Source organism: Somniosus microcephalus, chromosome 3 (assembly GCF_052327205.1).
Source record: "Somniosus microcephalus isolate GS21.2 chromosome 3, FLI_Smic_1.0, whole genome shotgun sequence".
Classification (NCBI taxonomy): Eukaryota; Metazoa; Chordata; class Chondrichthyes; order Squaliformes; family Somniosidae; genus Somniosus; species Somniosus microcephalus.
The window spans coordinates 259889955-259909860 of record NC_140989.1 but is presented as its reverse complement, the minus strand read 5'-3'; the positions used below and the strand labels follow the sequence as shown (position 1 = coordinate 259909860).

At 42.1% G+C, this 19906-nt stretch overlaps 1 protein-coding gene across 1 annotated transcript in view; it reads left to right on the top strand.

Annotated features, from left to right (window-relative positions):
- The window catches only part of kcnt2a (potassium channel, subfamily T, member 2a), a 163510-nt gene that overhangs the window by 106912 nt on the left and 36692 nt on the right, over positions 1-19906 (top strand). Inside the window, exons 3-4 of the mRNA XM_085982388.1 lie at positions 9568-9669; positions 11583-11666. Of these exons, the coding sequence (XP_085838514.1) occupies positions 9568-9669; positions 11583-11666 (186 nt within the window). The remainder of the gene's footprint in view (positions 1-9567; positions 9670-11582; positions 11667-19906) is intronic.

Here is a 19906-nt window from a genome sequence, read left to right as displayed (position 1 = left end):
CAACCCTCTGAGAGAAGAAATTCCTCCTCACCTCCATCTTAAACAGGCGACCCCTTATTCTGAAACTATGCCCCCTAGTTCTAGATACCCCCACTAGGGGAAACATCCTCTCGGCATCCACCCTGCCAATCCCCCTCAGAATCTTTTCTGTTTCAATAAGATCACCTCTCATTCTTCTAAATTCCAATGAGTATAGGCCCAACTTGCTCAACCTTTCCTCATACGTCAACCCCTTCATCCCAGGAACTTTTCTTCAGTTATTTACATGATAATTAAAGTTTTTTTTTTCTCTGTACTTCCCATGCTCGATTTGTTATTCTTACTGAAGCTGTTGTTGGAACACTGCCCAGGGAAGGTTTTCTATATCACTGAAACTCCAATGACTAGCATCTTAACAGGTAGCCACTCAGCGTGGTTCAGGCCTGGTTGGCTGAATGACTCCCAACTATAATGTCTGCAGTCAATGCCAAAGTGCCTCATAATCATCCCCCAAACTAAACAAACATCAGTTAAATTTTAGCGTCACAAAAAACAACACTCACTTATCAGAATGGTTATTCATTTTCTTAAACTGTAAAAACGAAAATATTCAGGTAGCAATTAGTCTCGGGCGGTGGCCCAAAGCGGGCGGTATCGGATTGGCCGCCCGTTATACGCAGCGTCTGATATTCAGTTCTATTGCAGTCAATGGAATATCAGGCACTGCCTATAACGGGCGGCCGATCCAATACCGCCTGCTTTGCGCCACCGCCCGAGACCAATTTCTACCCCATTATTTTTTCATGTTCCCCACTGTCTGTGCCTCACTGTTGTTATTTATAAATGTTCTGCCTGATTGTCACATCATCAAAGACCCAGGTGAAATATCCACCTGAAGCCCCCTGACAGTCAATCTTGGGGAAACTTCTTGGAGGCCATTCTAACATTAACTCAGATATTATGGGCAAGCTTGATGATTTTTTTCCAGATTCATGCAACTTTTATATGTTATATAATGATTGTTGATTTTAACTCTTCACACTGACCAAAAGTGAAGAAAGATAATTGCAGTTGAAAACCATGAGAAGAATTCATTTGTGCAGTTTGGTTGGTTGGTTTTGTGGCAGTTCTTGGTTTGTGAATTGAGGGATTGAATTGTTTGTTTGCTGCTGTTTACTTGTTCTGCACTGGGACTTTTTTGCCATTAATGATGTATTCACATTTAGTTAAGCAGATACTTGATTGATAACTTAAATATGTAGTATTTTAAGTCAATTATTGATTTATTGCCCTACTGATGGGGTGACGCTTTAGACGTGAAACAATTTTTAAGCTTTGATGCCTCTTCTGGAAAAGTATGTGACCCAATAGGTAGGCAAGTCTTTTATTTATATAGCTAGATGCTGGATCTTCTCTGGTTCCTCTGAATCTCCTTGTGGCTGTACAGGGACATTGACCTAGAAATTTAGCGCAGGGAATGATCCCACAGGGAGAGGGCAACTGGAAGGGGAAGTGGGAGAGGGGAGGCTACAATCAGGAGGGGGGACACAGCTATCAGAGTGGGGGTGGGGTTGGCGGTGGTGAGCAGTGGTGAACAGTGGCATGTAGCAGCCCGTGGTTTTAATGTAGCCATCCCGGCTCCACATTCCGGTAAGTATTTTTCAAAAAACTTACCTTTTTGGTGGCAGTCTACAGCAGTCCCTTTAAGGGTCTCTGGTTAGGCTGCATGTAGACCTGGTTTTCCTGAATCCCTGTTTCAGGTGCGGGCCCTGGTCAACCCTTTTGATGCCTATGCCAATATGGCGGGTGGTGCATTTCCAGCTCAGAACGTACGCACACGCTGCTTGTCATTTAAAAAAAAAAAAATTTATGGGATCAGGGCATCGCTGGCAATGCCAGCATTTATTACCCATCCCTAGTTGCCCTTGAGAAGGTGGTGGTGAGCTGCCTTCTTGAACTGCTGCAGTCCGTGTGGTGAAGGTACTCCCACAGTGCTGTTAGGGAGTGAGTTCCAGGATTTTGACCCAGCGATGATGAAGGATCGGCAATATACTTCTAAGTCAGGATGGTGTGTGACTTGGAGGGGAACTTGGAGGCGGTGGTGTTCCCATGCGCCTGCTGCCCTTATCCTTCTAAGAGGTCGCGGGTTTGGGAGGTGCTGCCGAAGAAGCCTTGGCGAGTTGCTGCAGTGCATCTTGTAGATGGTACACACTGCAGCCACGGAACGCCGGTGGTGGAGGGAGTGAATGTTTAAGGTGGTGGATGGGGTACCAATCAAGTGGGCTGCTTTGTCCTGGATGGTGTCGAGCTTCTTGAGTGTTGTTGGAGCTGCACTCATCCAGGCAAGTGGAGAGTATTCCATCACACTCCTTACTTGTGCCTTGTAGATGGTGGAAAGGCTTTGGGGAGTCAGGAGGTGAGACACTCGCCACAGAATACCTAGCCTCTGACCTGCTCTTGTTGCCACATGATTTGTGTGGCTGATCCAGTTAAGTTTCTGGTTAATGGTGACCCCCAGGATGTTGATAGTGGGGGATTCGACGACGGTAATGCCATTGAATGTCATGGGGAGGTGGTTAGACTCTCGCTTATTGGAGATAATCATTGCCTGGCACTTCTGTGGCGCGAATGTTACCTGCCACTTATCAGCCCAAGCTTGAACGTCGCCCAGGTCTTGTTGCATGTGGGCATGGACTGCTTCATTATCTATGGAGTTGTGAATGGCGCTGAACACTGTGCAGTCATCAGCGAACATCCCCATTTCTGACCTTATGTTGGAGGGAAGGTCATTGATGAAGCAGCTGAAGATGGTTGCGCCTACGACACTGCCCTGAGGAACTCCTGCAGCGATGTCCCGGGGCTGTGATGATTGACCTTCAACCACCACAACCATCTTCCTTTGTGCTAGTTATGACTCCAGCCAGTGGAGCGTTTTCCCCCTGATTCCCATTGACTTCAGTTTTATTAGGGCTCCTTGATGCCAGACTCGGTCAAATGCTGCCTTGAAGTCAAGTGCAGTCACTCTCACCTCACCTCTGGAATTCAACTCCTTTGTTCATGTTTGGACCAAGGCTGTAATGAGGTCGGGAGCCGAGTGGTCTTGGCAGAACCCAAACTGAGCATCAGTGAGCAGGTTATTGGTGAGTAAGTGCCGCTTGATAGCACTGTCGATGACACCTTCCATCACTTTGCTGATGATTGAGAGTAGACTGATGGGGCGGTAATAGGCTGAGTTGGACTTGTCCTGCTTTTTGTGGACAGGACATATCTGGACAGTTTTCCACATTGTCAGATAGATACCAGTGTTGTAGCTGTACTGGAACAGCTTGGCTAGAGGCGCGGCTAGTTCTGGAGTGCACATCTTCAGCACGATAGCCAGGATGTTGTCGGGGCCCACAGCTGTTGCTGTATCCAGTGCGCTCAGCCGTTTCTTGATATCACGTGGAGTGAATCGAATTGGCTGAAGAATGGCTTCTGTGATGGTGGAAACCTCGGGAGTAGGCCGATATGGATCATCCACTCGGCACTTCTGGCTGAATTTGGTTGCAAACGCTTCAGCCTTGTCTTTTCCACTCACATGCTGGGCTCCACCACCATTGAGGATGGAGATATTCTTGGAGCCTCCTCCTCCAGTTTGTTGTTTAATGGTCCACCACCATTCACGACTGGATGTGGCAGGACTGCAGAGCTTTGATCTGATTCGTTGATTGTGGGATCACTTAGCCTTGTCTATAGCATGCTGCTTCCGCTTTTTAGCATGCATGTAGTCATGTGTTGCAGCTTCCCCAGGTTGGCACCTCATTTTTAGGTACGCCTGGTGCTGCTCCTGGCATGCTCTTCTACACTCGTTGTTGAACCAGGGTTGGCCCTCTGGCTTGGTGGTAATGGTAGAGTGAGGGATATGCCGGGCCATGAGGTTACAGATTGTGGTGGAATGCAATTCTGCTGCTGCTGATGGTCCACAGCGCCTCATGGATGCCCAGTTTTGAGCTGCTAGATCTGTTCTGAATCTATCCCATTTAGCATGATGGTAATGCCACACAACACGATGGAGGGTGTTCTCAGTGTGAAGATGGGACTTCGTCTCCACAATGACTGTGTGGTGGTCACTGCTGCCAATGCTGTCATGGACAGATGCATCTGCGACAAGTAGATTGGTGAGGACGAGGTCAAGTAGGTTTTTCCCTCTTGTTGGTTCACTCACCACCTGTCGCAGGCCCAGATGGGTGGTAAAGTCCTTCAGGACTCAGCCAGCTCAGTCAGTAGTGGTGCTACCGAGCCACTCTTGGTGATGGACATTGAAGTCCCCCACCCAGAGTAAATTCTGTGCCCTTGCTACCCTCAGTGCTTCTTCCAAGTCATGTTCAACATGGAGGAGTACTGATACATCCATTTGTGTTTTAATAATAATTTTTATTTCCAAACATATTGGGTGCTTTGGCTCCCATTTTAAGCCTTTAAAACTGAAGCTGCATTATCGAATTTCTAGGCCATTATTTTTCCTCTTAACAACAGGAACATTACTTATCTTCTGAACAATCTTACCTGCCTTCTCTGGGATGTCTTGTTATCTCCTGCACTGCAGGTGTTTGAGAATTTTCCCTGTTGAATGGATACATTCCATAAATACAAGAACATTCATGAGCATGTGTTTGTACTGAAGACCACTTCTTAATGTTTCAATGAAGTGCCATCTTTTGTGGTATCAATTCATGGATTAATTATGTAATGCCGTGACCAATGCATGGATGAATAATGAACTTCATAATTAGATATGAGTGGAAGGAGAAAGTGTTCAGAATCTCGTTCAATACTGCTTTAATAATGAATACAAGTGATGACTCTAGTTGTCATTTAGAAGAGCTGCCCATGCCACTTCCCAAGTTGTTCTTTATCTCCTGCACAACCAACAGCTTTAAATTAATTAATTGAAAAAATACTGAAGTAAATAAATAGTTAGATTTAAAGTGATAAGTTTCCCTTTAAAGGAACAGTATTCAGCACAACAGCTGTATTTGAATATTCATAAATCATTTACCTATGCCTTGTGAAGTGTCATATATCTCTTTAACGAGCAGAGCAAGTCTAATCATTAAGGATATAATTCAGCACACAAATTTCGGATAACATTTTCCACCAATCTTAATAACTTTGAATGATATACATAAATTATTATGGGTTAGAATATCATAAACATGACCCAAACAGGATAATATACCAAAACCATATGAATATTTACAACATTCCTAAAGTGCCTAACTGACCATCCATTTGTGTTTTAATAATTATTTTTATTTCCAAACATTTCCCTTTTTTCTCTCTCTGCTCAAAGCGGTGACTCACTGTGAGCTATTTGTGTGGGATCAATACACAAGAGTCTGAACTTGCCCTCTGTCAACAGCCGCACATATATACTTTTCAACCAGTCACTGACTAGGAACACAATTTCCCCTAGCCCAGGGACACTGAGACTCATTGTAACACACCTGCTGCTGCCCTGGTTGAGATCAGGTTCGGGAGTGAACCTAGGGTCCCATCTGGCTCAGTGTAGCATTTACTTAATGAGCTATTGCAATAGCCACAAATTATTTTTAATTCAGATGGTTTGCATTAAACCGCCGCGGATAAACTGTTAATGGCTTCAGTTTTCCTCCAAGCAAAATGCAGTTAATGTAAGACCTCTATTGGGAAGTAGGCAGTGAGGATTTATAACTGTGTGTGGTCTGAGATACAGTTTATATTTTGTTCGAGTACTTGTTAACCTGGAAGTATTGCATTAAGTCATTGCATGACTAACACTGTATTGTACATTAATTTAACTTTTGTATCACTCTAACGTTCAGTGTAAATAGAAATCACAGTGGAGCACAGAAAGTAGTCCAACCTATGATATTGGGTAGGACGTAAACCAATGTGTTCCAGACAACATTTTTGTGAATTATTTTCCATTTCAGTAATTCTATATTTAATGACTGAATTCACATAAAATATATCTGAGTGCTACATTTAAAAGAAAAACTAAAGAAACAGCAGCAGATTTAATAGAAAAATGCTCCAGACATAAGGGTCACCAAAGGATCAAAGAGTTTCCAGATAAGAATAAAGAATTCACAGATTGGGTACTCAGGCATTTGATTGACACAGAACAAGGTGTTTTGCTTTATAATAAGAAAAAAGACCATGACCGAGGCTGCTGAAACTGTGATGAAAACCACTGAAGCACCTTCAAAATTTTTATTTCAGTTCTCTGTTTCGCTTCTGGTTGACTTGCTTCGGTCCCTTAAATTTTCACTTTGCTTTTACTTTACTCGTTTGAGCACGTCTGTCAATCAAACTCTTGTGTTTCCAACTCTTACCTATGAATTCTTGATTCTTTGCTGAATCTGGCACTTAGAAAATGTTCTTTTAAGTCTGATATTCCGCTTCTTTCATCTGTTATTTGTGTAGACAGTTCAGAAGGAATTCATTGCACTGTGAAATCCATTGGCTAAATTTTCACTTCCTGACTCCACTGTATTTTCTGATTTAGATCTTAAAATTCATCAGATGGTGCCATTTATATGGAAAGAAAAGTCTGCAGGTTAATTGGTATAGGTACTATAACACACCTTCAATAGATCAGTGCAAAATGTTTCATAGTTACAGTGATAGTTTTTCTCTCCCAAAATAACCTAAGATGCAAATTGGTTTGTAGGAAATGCACACTTTCTTTGAGTTTGCATAATCCGCCATCACAGAACAGTGTAACAGTTGCAATGAATGTTTACCGTTAGTTGTTTCTCAACTTACCGGTCTGGGTGTGTGTTTATGGCAGTGCTGTCCAGCAATTTGGCAGGTATTGGTGTAAGTGACAAGTTTAACATTTGTCACACTGGTAAAATCATCTGTGTGCCTTTGATGCTGTGTGCCAGTACTTCAATACTATAACAGAGGTGCAAGAAGCCAGTGCAACTGAAAAGAAAATCCCTTGAATCATTTTGCCAGAGGTGAAAGTCACAATTTGAGAGGTAAAATGTGATTTCAATCATAATTGTGTTTCTGTTCTTTTTTCATCTTCTTTATTATTTAATTTCATTTTAGTTTAGTGATGAATTACTATATTTGGACATCATGATTATCCTTTGTTAAATTAATTTTGCTTCTACTGTTAAATTATTATTTGGTAAATAAAATTATTTTTGGTGTTTTTTTCATTTTCCAATTTTTTTTTAACTGGCATTAAGTTTTTGCTTTTGGGTTATTTAATTACTGATGCATTTGTAATTTTTCCTTGTTTCTCATTCATTTTCTATTTTCCTCACCCTTTATGAAGGCATTAAATCCTTGTTGGGCTAGGGTTCCACGGGGGTCTAGGTATCCTTTGGTACCTCTGCCAAGTAACTTCTATTCATGTGCGAAACTCGAGCAAGTATAGACATGCTACTCCACTATTAGGGCATCATAACCAAGCCCAATACTGTTCTCATCAAACATGGTGCATGCGTGCACACAAACATGCACACCAAATCACAGACACACACACACACCGAATCACAGACACACGCACACCGAATCACAGACACACGCACACCGAATCACAGACACACGCACACCGAATCACAGACACACGCACACCGAATCACAGACACACACACACCGAATCACAGACACACACACACCGAATCACAGACACACACACACCGAATCACAGACACACATACACCGAATCACAGACACACACACACACACACACACACACACACACACTGAATCACAGACACACACATGCACCGCATCACAGACACACACACGCACCGCATCACAGACACACACCAAATTACAGACACACACACACACCAAATCACAGACACACACACAGGTTGAGCGGGTTGAAAAGCCATCGGGGTCCCATGTACATCCTGGGACCCTAATTTGCATTCATTAATGAGGCTCATGTCGGAGTCCAGAAAAAGCCTCATTCACCGCCTAAACCAGTGGTGTTAAAATCGCACATCGGCGACATTTAGATATAATTACATAGAATCTACAGCACAGAAACAGCCGATTCAGCCCAACTGGTGTTTTTGCTCCACACAAGTCTCCTCCCACCCTACTTCATTTAAACCTATCAGCATATCCTTCTATTCTTTTCTCCCTCATGTATTTATCAAGTTTCCCCATAAGTGCATCTATACTATTCGCCTCAACTATTCGTTGTGGCAGCACGTTCCACATTCTTACCACTCTCTGGATAAAGGTGTCAATAAAGAATGGAGCAGGAAATGGAGCCACTCCATTTTAAAAGCGCTCTCGCTCAGTTCCCGCCAATTGGGGAGAGTTCAAATCTCCCCCCCCCCCACCTTATGTTTTTCCAAACGTCTGTAAGAACCCTGACCTTTGTCACTAAGGATCAGCCTCATAGGTCCTCTCTGAACTATCTCCAGCCCTTGGGTGTCTCCCTTGTGACCAGAACTAGATATAATATTCAAGATGTGGTCTGACCAGAGCACTATACAGTTTGATCAATACTTCCTCTGAATTATTTTCACCTGGTTTGGCTATGTAGTTCAACATTCTGCCAATGCTAATTGTAGCAAGTCTCCTGTCAACCCAACTGAGAGCAGCAACTCATAGACTGAGGATGCTCTATGCATCTCAGCTACTCATTGAAATAATTAACTGAGCCATTAGGAGAACTAATTTGCAATTTTTCTAATGTAAGTAAAAGTAGACTCAATTTTTGTCGCATTTCTTTCTTATTTTTGTTTCATATATTCATTTTACATTTTATTAACTTATTAATATTTTATTAATATTTTTAAGACCATTTTTATATTTTCTCATATTTAACAATTTTGCCATTTTATAAAAATACAATTACATCAAAAATAATGCTGATGTGAATGTCCAATTTACTGTTTTGATTTCACTGGCTGGAGCAGCGCTGGTGATTTTTTTAATGGCCAATAGTATAGAATGGATAATGAAAAGGAATTGTTCAATAGAATTGTCATGTGCAATGTACTGTAAATACACTTGTATTTGTCATTTTTAAAAAAATGTTGTGGTGACTTCACACCACCCCAAGGTGACCCTATCTGTGCTGTTCAGTCAAGCATGTTTTCCTTTAAGTACAGTAGTGTTGATGCAAACTATTGCCATAATTGCAATGCCCCTTCCACAGCGTCAGAGCAAAAAAACTGTACTAAATATTTTTATTCAATATGACAACATAAATTGTGTGACATATTGAAGATATACAGTAAAACAATTCCCCCTTTAATATCTCAGCTGCTGTATTTAGGTACAGTAATCACCATTTTTGACTAAAAACATTGAATTGCTTTTATAGAGATCTATTTCTTTTGAACAATCCAAAAAATGACGTGTTTCAAAGTACAACTAATAAATCGGCAAGATTCTACCAACTTCTCTTGTTTCTTTGAGGTTCTGTCAACTCTCGTGTAATTCTTGTAGCTTATAAATAAAATGCAAGAACTATCGGCCTTTATGTTGTGACCCACTTTGTTTAATTCTTGCACTATCCAGATAGGGGCAGTGTTGCTCTGCTGAAAATAAAAACAAAGTCTAATCTGTTTCTCCTAACAGAAAGAACGTGAAAAAGGTTCTAATCTGGCATTCATGTTCCGTCAACCATTTGCTGCTGGAAGAGTCTTCAGCATCAGCATGCTAGATACACTGTTGTACCAGGTAGTACTTTTCTTTATTATTATTAATAAAGTAAATCCACAACGCCAATAGACTGTCATCAAACCTAACACATAGTGGCACCAGCCTAATGTGTCTTGGAATATTGCCAAATCAGGAATTATAATATATGTGTACCTGTTCTGCAAATTAGTATCTGTACTTTTAAGCAGGCTGATTGACATTTATATAGATTTAACATTCATCTAATAAATCAAACTGTGCAAAATGTTGTTACTCTGTTGAATATAATCAGGCTATCCAAGTAATGGATTAATGTGTTTGACTCTATCAAAATGCCAAAATAACCTCCTAACAAGACTTGATTTGATATGCGTTTATTTTAGCTTCTACAGATAAAAAGGCATGCATCTGTATTGAGACAGTGAGTCATTATTGTTACTCTGTCTAAGCTGCTAAAGAGCTACCTAAATACTGATAATTCTTTTCTCTTGTCATCTCTTTTTCCAAACTTTGTATGTGACGTATTTATAAAATAATGTTTTCATATTTTTTGGAGAATGGAAAGGGCATTGGTTTTCTGTCCATTTTTGAATTTTTCCATGGTTAGAAATCTGCAAACACTATTGTATTTTACAGTCCTGAAGTGAGGAATATTGGGACTTCTTACTGTGAGATCACCTTGAGCAGCAGCTTCTGCAGTCAGTTATACATTATTTCTGAACCTCCAGGAGGCCATCCTGGAATCCCCAATGTAAGGCTGGCATATCCAGGTCCAGGTTTAATTTCTGGTCCTTCCAGTGCACTCCTGCCATAACTTCGGTGGGAGTGCATTGCAAAAGCCATTGATTTTCGGCTCCAATCAATTTTGGTGGGAAAATTGCAGAGGAACATAATAACCACAGGTAGATTAATAAACACAATTGCTGCAATTATTAAAGCACTGAGCTTCTTACTCAATTACACAAAAAACTGTAATTTTATCAATTTAAAAATTTTAATTAGCAATCGCACCATGCTAAGAAAGTCCTGTCTACATAGTAACATCTGATAACATGGAACAACTGTAGGAAATGTTCTGCTTTTAACTATATTTCCGCGTATCACTTTACTTTTTAAAGTTTCTTGCCATCCACCCCAGATAGGAGAGCAGGTGAGTGGACATTAGACTTCTTTACTGCATCCCATACCAAACCTCGACTTAACCATGCAGGAAAGACACGATAACAGTATCAAAGTTTCTTTAAGTATGGGACATGGTCAAACTTGGCAGTCTTGTTAGAGAACCTTCACTAATCATGTGTGCGGTTGGCAATTTGGTGTTTTAGTTCCCATCAAACTGAAGGCCAAAATTATAGAAATGTGAACGATTATAATAACAAAGTTCTCAATTTTTGTACTGGTTCATCTGTCTAAACCAAGCTCTTCGAAAGCACCAGTCGGTCAGTTAACATGGTTACTCTCCCTCAGGCCACAGTGTATGAGTGCAGCATGCATGTATCCTCATTTTTAAAAATATGGAAATTTATGGTAAAAACAAACAATTACGAATGGTGCATTCCTGTGACCCTTTTGTTCTAACTTTGGACAGGGTCAGCTGCTCAAAGAAAAACTGCTATCACTGCAGAAATAATCTTTATTAGTATACAAAAATAACATGCTGGTAAATCAAGAAAAACAGAAATCTGGCTAACCTCGCCAATCCACTGGGATACTTGGTGAATTCCCTTGTGCCCAGGGTCCCCAGTTTGCTATTATAGATATATAATGTACACGTGGACACTGGCACATTGGGGAACTTCAATTATCTTTTCACATTAAGAGATTTTTATGGGGCCTGTTGGATAGTTTTATATTAATGTGCTTGTTCCAGCATAAACTTTTGCTGTGGTACACATTTTCATTCATTTTTTATTTTAAATGAAATTTTTATGGCAATTTTTTTTTGGTTGCAGTCATTTGTGAAGGACTACATGATCTCGATCACAAGGCTGCTTCTAGGGCTGGATACTACACCAGGCTCTGGATTTCTCTGTGCTGTAAGTTCCATTCTTACAAACTCTAAAGCATAAATTGTTCCTTAAACAATTGTTATGTGTCTTATTTGTTGTATTTTATTGTCTAAAAACCTTTTTTGTTTAGAATAAGCCTTTCCATGGTTCAAAATGTCCCTAAGTCAAGGCTCAGATTTTTCCCTGTCTCGTGTCATTTTCTGAACATACCATTATCTGGATTTTTGACTTGATACCAACCAGAAGCTGGGTTTCCAGATTTTTTTTAATGATTTTAGCTTGATAATGATAAGAGTTTTACCGTCTGGATTCAGATTACCTCTTTACTGCAGCAAGATGCTATTAGAGCTTGTTGAGGGAAACTACCTATAATAATTTATTAGAGAACGTGGCAAATTGCACTGGGTTAAAGCAGCCATTCCTCCCAAAAACGTTTTTGAAAATAAAAATTATATGTAATCATTGGCTCTGACTGCCCATTATCATTAACCTTTCCATTAATTCAGGGTTTCTTTCTCACACTCTTCATATCAGTGACATCCTCTACTCAGCATCCAGCCCAATCCACTCTTTTGCTGGTTTCACTCTGCATGCCTTCAGAACACATGCTGTCACTGCACAGAACCTCGTTCATCTGTAGGACTTTCTCCTACTACTGTTCAGACCTCGAGAATTACGAATAAACGTAACAATGACAGATAATTTGTTGTAAATAAAATGATCTTTATTCACACTACAGTTTAAAATTCAAGCGTACATAGATTCGCTCTTGGCAATGTCTGTGCCCATAGTTTATTCATTCGCTCTTGGCAATGTCTGTGCCCATAGTTTATTAATTCGTTCTGGCAATAAATGTGCCCATAGTTTATTAATTCGTTCTGGCAATAAATGTGCCCATAGTTTATTAATTCGTTCTGGCAATGTCTGTGCCCATAGTTTATTAATTCGTTCTGGCAATAAATGTGCCCACCGTTCCGTACATAAAAGTATTTCCCAGCAACTTATATGCTAATTCCTGGTGATTCATATCCCAAGTCAACCATACATAAAAGTACTCTTTACCAATATCTATGCTTTATGTCCAACTTTCATACATACACTTATCCTGGGTGATCAGTCCGGAAAAGGTAGTAGGCTGCAAACGTCGACTGCCATTTCAAACAGCCCTCTTTGCCCTTTCTCCTCTTCTTCTTCTGAATTTCCCACTTCTGGGTCATTCCTTTATAGTGCCTTCCTGCCAGCCCCCCTCATATATCTCCGTCTGCCTCCCTCTGATAGGTAAGTTTCACTCCCAACCTTCCCTGATTGGAGTTCCTTCTGCATGACACGTTCATGCTCCTGTGATGTGTGTGGGGGCGGGACTTCCTCTTCATCCGGTGTTTCACCTTCCTGTCCATGTGGTCTCACAAACAAAGGGCCATATGCTGACTTCCTACATTTTGAGTCCGTCCGTTATCATTTCACAATTCATTCGCAATTTCAATCTCCACATGGTAGCAGCAGTTTTATTACGTTTTTTTAGAATCTTACACATCTCGCAGTGCAATATTGGAATCAATGCATGTTTTAATGCTCCATCTATTTCATTTCTCTGGTGACACAGTTTCTTTATGTCTCTTGCATCCAAAAAATGACAACAATAACATCAATAACTTGCATTTACATAGTGCCTTTAATGTAAAAACCATTTGAAAGCATTTTGCTAAATAGAAATAAAAGAGAAACTGACATTGAGCCAGGAACGGGAGATATTAGGAGGGGTGAAAAATAGATTGGTCAAAAAGATGGGTTTTGAGAAGGACTTTAAGGCTGGTGAGGTGGATGGTGTTAGGAAGGGAGATCCAGAGAGCAGAGTGAGGTAGCTGAAGGTTCTGCCATCAATTTTGGGTGAAAGGAAGTGGGGGGTTGGGGGGAGGGGGGTCGAGGGGGATGCACTTGAGGCCCAAGTCAAAGGAAACAAAGCTTGTACGAGGGCTGGAGTAGATTGCAGAGATAGGGTGGGGTGATGCTATTGATGGTTTTAAAAATATGGATGAGGATTTTAAACTTAATGTACTAGAGGACAGGGAGCCAGTGTAGGTCAGCAAGGGCAGAGGTGATGGCTAAGTAGGACTTAGTGCAGAACAGGGCATCTGTGGCAGTGTTTAGGGAGGATTGAAGGCCAGTGAGGAGAGCACTGGAGTAATCAAGATTGGAGATGATAAAAAGCATGTACAAGGGTTTCAGTGGCAGAGGGGCTGAGGTAGGGGAGGAGGCAAGTGACGTTGGCAGTCTTGGTGATAAACAGAATGTGGTGTTTAAAGCTCAGTTCAAGATCTAACAGGATGCCTACGTTGCACATGGTCTGCTTTACGCCGAGCAAATGGCTGGTGAGGGGAGTGGACAGAGGAGAGTTCTCCTCGGTGTCCTGGCCAATATTTATCCCTCAATCAACATCACTAAAACAGAATATCTGGTCATTATCACATTGCTATTTGTGGGATCTTGCTGTGTGCAAACTGGCTGCTGAGTTTCCTACATTACAACAACGACTACGCTTGAAAAATACTTCACTGACTGTAAGATGCTTTGTGGCATACTGAGGTCATGAAAGGCGCTATATAAATGCAAGTCTCTTTTTTTGGAATCAGGCGAGGATCGAAGATGATGGTTTTGGTCTTTCCAATGTCGAGATGGAGCAAGTTGTGGCTCTGTTGCCTCTTACCTTTGATCTTCAACACTTCTTCATCTAGAGACAATCTTCATTTCACTGTCTTCTCTGACCTCAAGTGGAAAGTCCACGTTTCCTACATTTCTAAAGCTCATTCCATAAAGCTTGGTTTTCTCTTTTGTTCCAGTTTTTTTCTCCTTTACAACTCTCTATAGATCTCCAGTCTGTCCAAGACTTGACTACTGCTTCCATTTTTGGTGAGGTTATTACATTTCTGCACAGAATATAAGAAAATATTTGTCATCCTCTAACCTCTCTCTTCATCACAACTTTTTTGTGTATTACTACTATGATCGATGCTCCACTGAACTTGCCTCTCTTTTTCCTCCAGATCTATAAATACATAAATAATGTTGAAATCAAGCCACATTGCAATCTCTTAATCAATTTTTGTCTTTCCCAGGATATCAAAACTGTGGAGCTCCTAATTTTTCTCAGTCTTTCCCTTCTCTTGGTTTATTCAGGAATTAAAGGATAGATATCCCTCTATATTATGAATGGAAATTCACAGGCTGAGGATACCTAATTTCCCTTTTTTTGCAGTTCTAATCTTGTAAGAAATTGGGTTCAATAGCAATCGGTGGTAAGCATTGTATGGTAACTAAGCAACAGTATGTCCTAGAAGGCCTTTTCACTGTTGCTAAGTAAATTCTGCCACAATCGCTCATTCTCTGGTGCTTAGCATTTGTCTGCCGATTATGTTTGTCATAATGGCCAAGATGCGGGGTACAGTAACAGAGCAGTTATGTTACTGGACTAGTAATCCAGAGGCCTGGCCTAATGATCCAGTGACATGAGTTCAATTCCTACCATGGCAGCTGGGGAATTTAAATTCAGTTAATTAAATAAACCTGGAATTTAAAAAAAAGCTAGTATCGGTAATGGTGGCCATGAAACTACCAGATTATCGTAAAAACACATCTAGTTCACTAATGTTCTTTAGGGAATGAAATCTGCCGTTCCTACCTGGTCTGGCTATACGTGACTCCAGACCCACAGCAATGTGGTTGACTCTTAACTGCCTTCTGAAATGACAGCTCACCACCACCTTCTCAAGGGCAAAGGTAATAAATCTGGTCTTGCCAATGATGCTCACATCCCGTGAATGAATAAAAACAAATACCATTATAAGTCTATGAATGATTTTTAATACCTTGTTACCATTATCCAGTTGCTCTAAACTTAAAATTGACTTTTTAATTGTATTATGTGCCATTTTATCAAATTCTATCGTGGCCCTGAATTTTCTCTGGGGTTCTGCCAGACTCCTGCCATATCTCCAGTGGGAGTTGGGTGGAGCCCACTGGAAAGCAGCAGGGACCCAATTGCCCCATTTCCAGCATTTTCTGTTGGGCTTTGTAAGGAATGGGACATCCAGGCACCCTTGAAGAGGACAGTGATGTCTGGAGGTGACTCACACAGGGGTGGTGGGGGTGGGGGTGGGGGTTACACCAGGTGTTCCCACTTTCCTGGCTCAGTTGGGGATCTGGCATTCGACTGGAGGTCAGTACGCCCAGTGAGATGAGACATATTGGCCTCCGGATGGGTGCAAATCGACCCCAGTGGGAGGAGGTTTCAGGCCAGGGGAAATGGCCTGGACCCTCAAAGTTCATAGAATCATACAGCACAGAAATAGGTCATTTGGCCCATCCTGCCTGTGCCTGCTCTTAGAAAGAGCGACCCAATTATTGTCACTCCCCTGCTCTTCCCCTGTTCAAATATTTAACCAATTGGGGAACAAAGTTTAAAATAAACTTGTATTGGCCCCTTTATATGAGGTGCCAGGGGGAGATAGCTGGGGTCTTGAGGAGTCGGGGTGGACCTGGGCTCTCCCCTCCCCAATGGCAAGCAGGTAGGGTATTTTCTAGCCATTAGAGTCAGAAGGGTACCGGAGATGCACTCATAGTGCCAGGAGCACCCACTGACCCCATACAAATTAAAGGTTTGCATCCGCTGACCCCTGAAAACTCCAGTGGGGTCAGCGCTGCAGGGCGCCAGCGTGCACAATCCTGCCATAATGACCCAGGGTCATGTCCCGCAGGTTTTCAGGGTCCACATCCATTACCAGTATCCGCTGGAGACACTCAAGTGCATAAAGGGGCATTTTAATTGTGAATCTTTATTATAAGGAATTGGCTCAGGTTTGTATTTGACAATGCTGGATGGAAACAAAGTACTGTGCCTATTCACTGTTCAGCGGGTAGGGCTTTCTTGAAAGCATCAAAGTAAGCTTTTCATTCATGAAAGACTTGAACTTTAACCAAAAAAGAGCAATCCGAAAAGAAAAGCAACAGATTACACCTTTGTAAAAGACCAGCAACTTGTCAGTTAAGTAGAGTAGAGTTGCTGCAGGCTAAAAAAAAATCAAATCCACTGGTAAAGGACAGAGAAATACTGAAGGATCATAGATGGCGGAATAAACATATGAATGTTACCTACAAAGTTAATTTTGTTTACTCCCCTCATCAAAGCTGGAACCTACCTTACCACAGGCTAGTGGAATTTCCTGGCACTATTGCAGGATACTGTATACATGTATAAAACAATTTGGATGTAGAAATATTTAGTGGTGAGTGTACTTACTGGTCGATTAATTAGGGGAATCCGTTCCTGAGATTTTGCACTCCATCATTGGCAGGAACTGCTTCCAGCCATCTGATATTGCAAACTTGCAGTAAGTAGAATTCTGTTCCAGTGGCAGAAAGATGGGAAGCAAACAGTATGTCAATTAAAATATGCATTACCTGTAACAATACTGTGTTTTTTACAAATATAATGTTAAATAATACTTAAAATCATCACCTTTTAATGCACTATTTTGCAACGTTGAGGAAATGAATTCAATTTTATTCATTTTTATAACAAGATTTCATCTGTGTTGTTTGCAGCAGCAATAAAACTAAGCTGAGTCTACAGCACCATGGTGTAAAAATTGATTTTATTCAGCAACATGAAGCAGAGGTCAGTGCCTCTGGAATTATGTGCAGCATTTAATTTAAATGCATCTCTTCCGTGCTTTTATGTCCCAATATGTCTTATCTGAAGGATCAGGGAGGATGGTTGCAAGTAGCGCTGGCATTGATGTAGCCAACCTCCCCCCTCCCCCCCACCCCAGTCAATAGTTTCAAAATCAATTAAAAGTCGTGCGTCATGCAACCAGTCTGTTCAAAACTCACAGAGAATGCTGATCGGCTCAAATTTCGCAAAATACACAGACATTTATGTCATAGAGTACATTTTCTAATTGGTTCTGGCATATTAACGGACATAGGGGTAAATACTATTGCCTCCCGTCTGGCGAAAATGGGGCATTAGCTCCTCCTCCCACCCCCACCCTGAAATTCATAGCATCTTACAGCACAGAAGGAGGCTGTTGGGCCAATCGTGACTGTGCCAGCATTTTGAAAGCGCTATCCAATTAGTCCCACTCCCTTGCTCTTTCCCCATAGCCCTGCAAATGTTTCCTTTTCAAGTATATATCCAACTCCCTTTTAAAAGTTACTATTGAATCTGCTTCCACCACCCCTTCAGGCAATGTATAACAACTCATAATAACTCAGTGAGTAAAAAATAAATGCTCCTTATCTACCCCCTGGCTCTTTTGCCAATTATCTTAAAAATTGTGTGCGATGACATACCGCCCCGTTGCTGCCGTCACTGTGGTACTGGCAATGTTCCCCCGGGATCAGCTGAATACCCGGCCGAAGGCAATCCCAAGTGCAAGTTCCTCTTTTTTTTCATGCAAGTTCTTCTGCTGGCTCCATAAAACCCACCCCCAATCCCCCTGGCCAGATAATGTCCCTTGCACACACCACCACACACCCCCACCCCACCCCCTGGTGACCTACCTTCATCTGACCCCAAATTGTTGTGGCCTGGAGCTGGCAGGCTGCCCTGGGGCACTCGATCACCATTCGCAGCCCCACATCCCCACACTTCTATCAAATCTCCTCGTAACCTTCTCTGCCCTAAGGAGAACAACCCCAGCTTCTCCAGTCTCTCCACATAACTGAAGTCCCTCATCCCTGGTATCATTTTAGTGAATCTCCTCTGCACCCTCTCTAAGGCCTTGACATCCTTCCTAAATTGTGGTGCCCAGAATTGGACATACTACTCCAGCTGAGGTCTAACCAATGATTTATAAAAGTTTACCATAACTTCCTTGCTTTTACTCTATGCCTCTATTTATAAAGCCAAGAATCCTGTATACTTTTTTGACAACTTTATCAACTTGTTCTGCCAATGTCAAAGATTTGGGTATATGTACACCCAGGTCTCTCTGTTCCTGCATCCCCAGAAAGAGCTGTGGGCCCAATACAGATCCCTGGGGGACACCACTGAACACTTCCCTCCAGTCTGATAAACAACCGTTCACCACTACTCTCTGCTTTCTGTCCCGTAGGCAATTTCGTATCCACATTGCCATTGCCCCTTTAATCCCATGGGCTTCGATTTTGCTAATAAGTCTATTATGTGGCACTTTATCAAATGCCTTCTGAATGTCCATATACACAACACCAACTGCACTACCGTCATCAACCCTTTCCATTATTTCATCGAAGAACTCAATCAAGTTTGTCGGGCACAATTTACCTTCAACAAATCTGTGCTGGCATTCATTTATTAACCCATGTTCTTCGAAGTGACAAATAATTTTGTCCCAAATTACGGTCTCTAGAAGTTTCCCCACCAATGACATTAGGCTGATTGGTCTATAGTTACTGGGTTTATCCTTCTTGACTTTTTTGTACAGGATTGTAACATTTGCAACCCTGTAGTCCTCTGGCACCACTCCCATAATCCAAGGAGGATTGAAGGATTGTGGCCAGAACCTCCTCTATTTCCACTTCTCTTAGCAACCTAGGATGCATCCAATCCAGACCGGGCACATTTTCTACTTTGAGCACTGCCAACTTTTGAAGTACCTCCTCTTTATCTATTTTTATTCTATTCAATTTCTCCAGTACCTCCTCCTTTACCGTGACATTGGCAGCATCCTCTGCTTTTGTGAAGACAGATGCAAAGTTCTAATTTAGTACCTCAACCAAGCCCTCTGCCTCCACAAGACGATTACTTTCTTTGGGGGCTAAATTTGGTTGATTTGCGCCTCCCATTAGCGTCCTAAGAGGGCGCTAACGGGGCGCAAATCAACTAGCGCTTGGGCACAGCGCCGCTAACGCCTCCCGTGAAATTCAGTGGGACGTCATCGCCATGCACAGCTCCCCGCTTGTGCCCCAGCTGTAATATTGAGTGGCGCCCCCCGACTTACCGCCGGATGCTATGTCCGCAGGGGTCAGGGGGGTTTTACTGCGGCCGAGGTGGCGTTAGTTAAAGGGGAGGTGGCGGGCGGCCATTTTTGTTGCTGGCCGCCTGCCAGCACCTGCCCCCGTTGCTGTCCCCAGCCCCCGTGAAGCCCCCCCCCCCCCGTGGGGTGCCGGCGCCGGGACGCACTGTGCCAGGCCCCTCCCCTTTAATAAGGGGCGGTGCGACATTGGCTTGTAGCGCCCCTCCTCCCTCTCAGGGCACTACCTGGGAAACTTTTTCGGGGCGCTAAAAT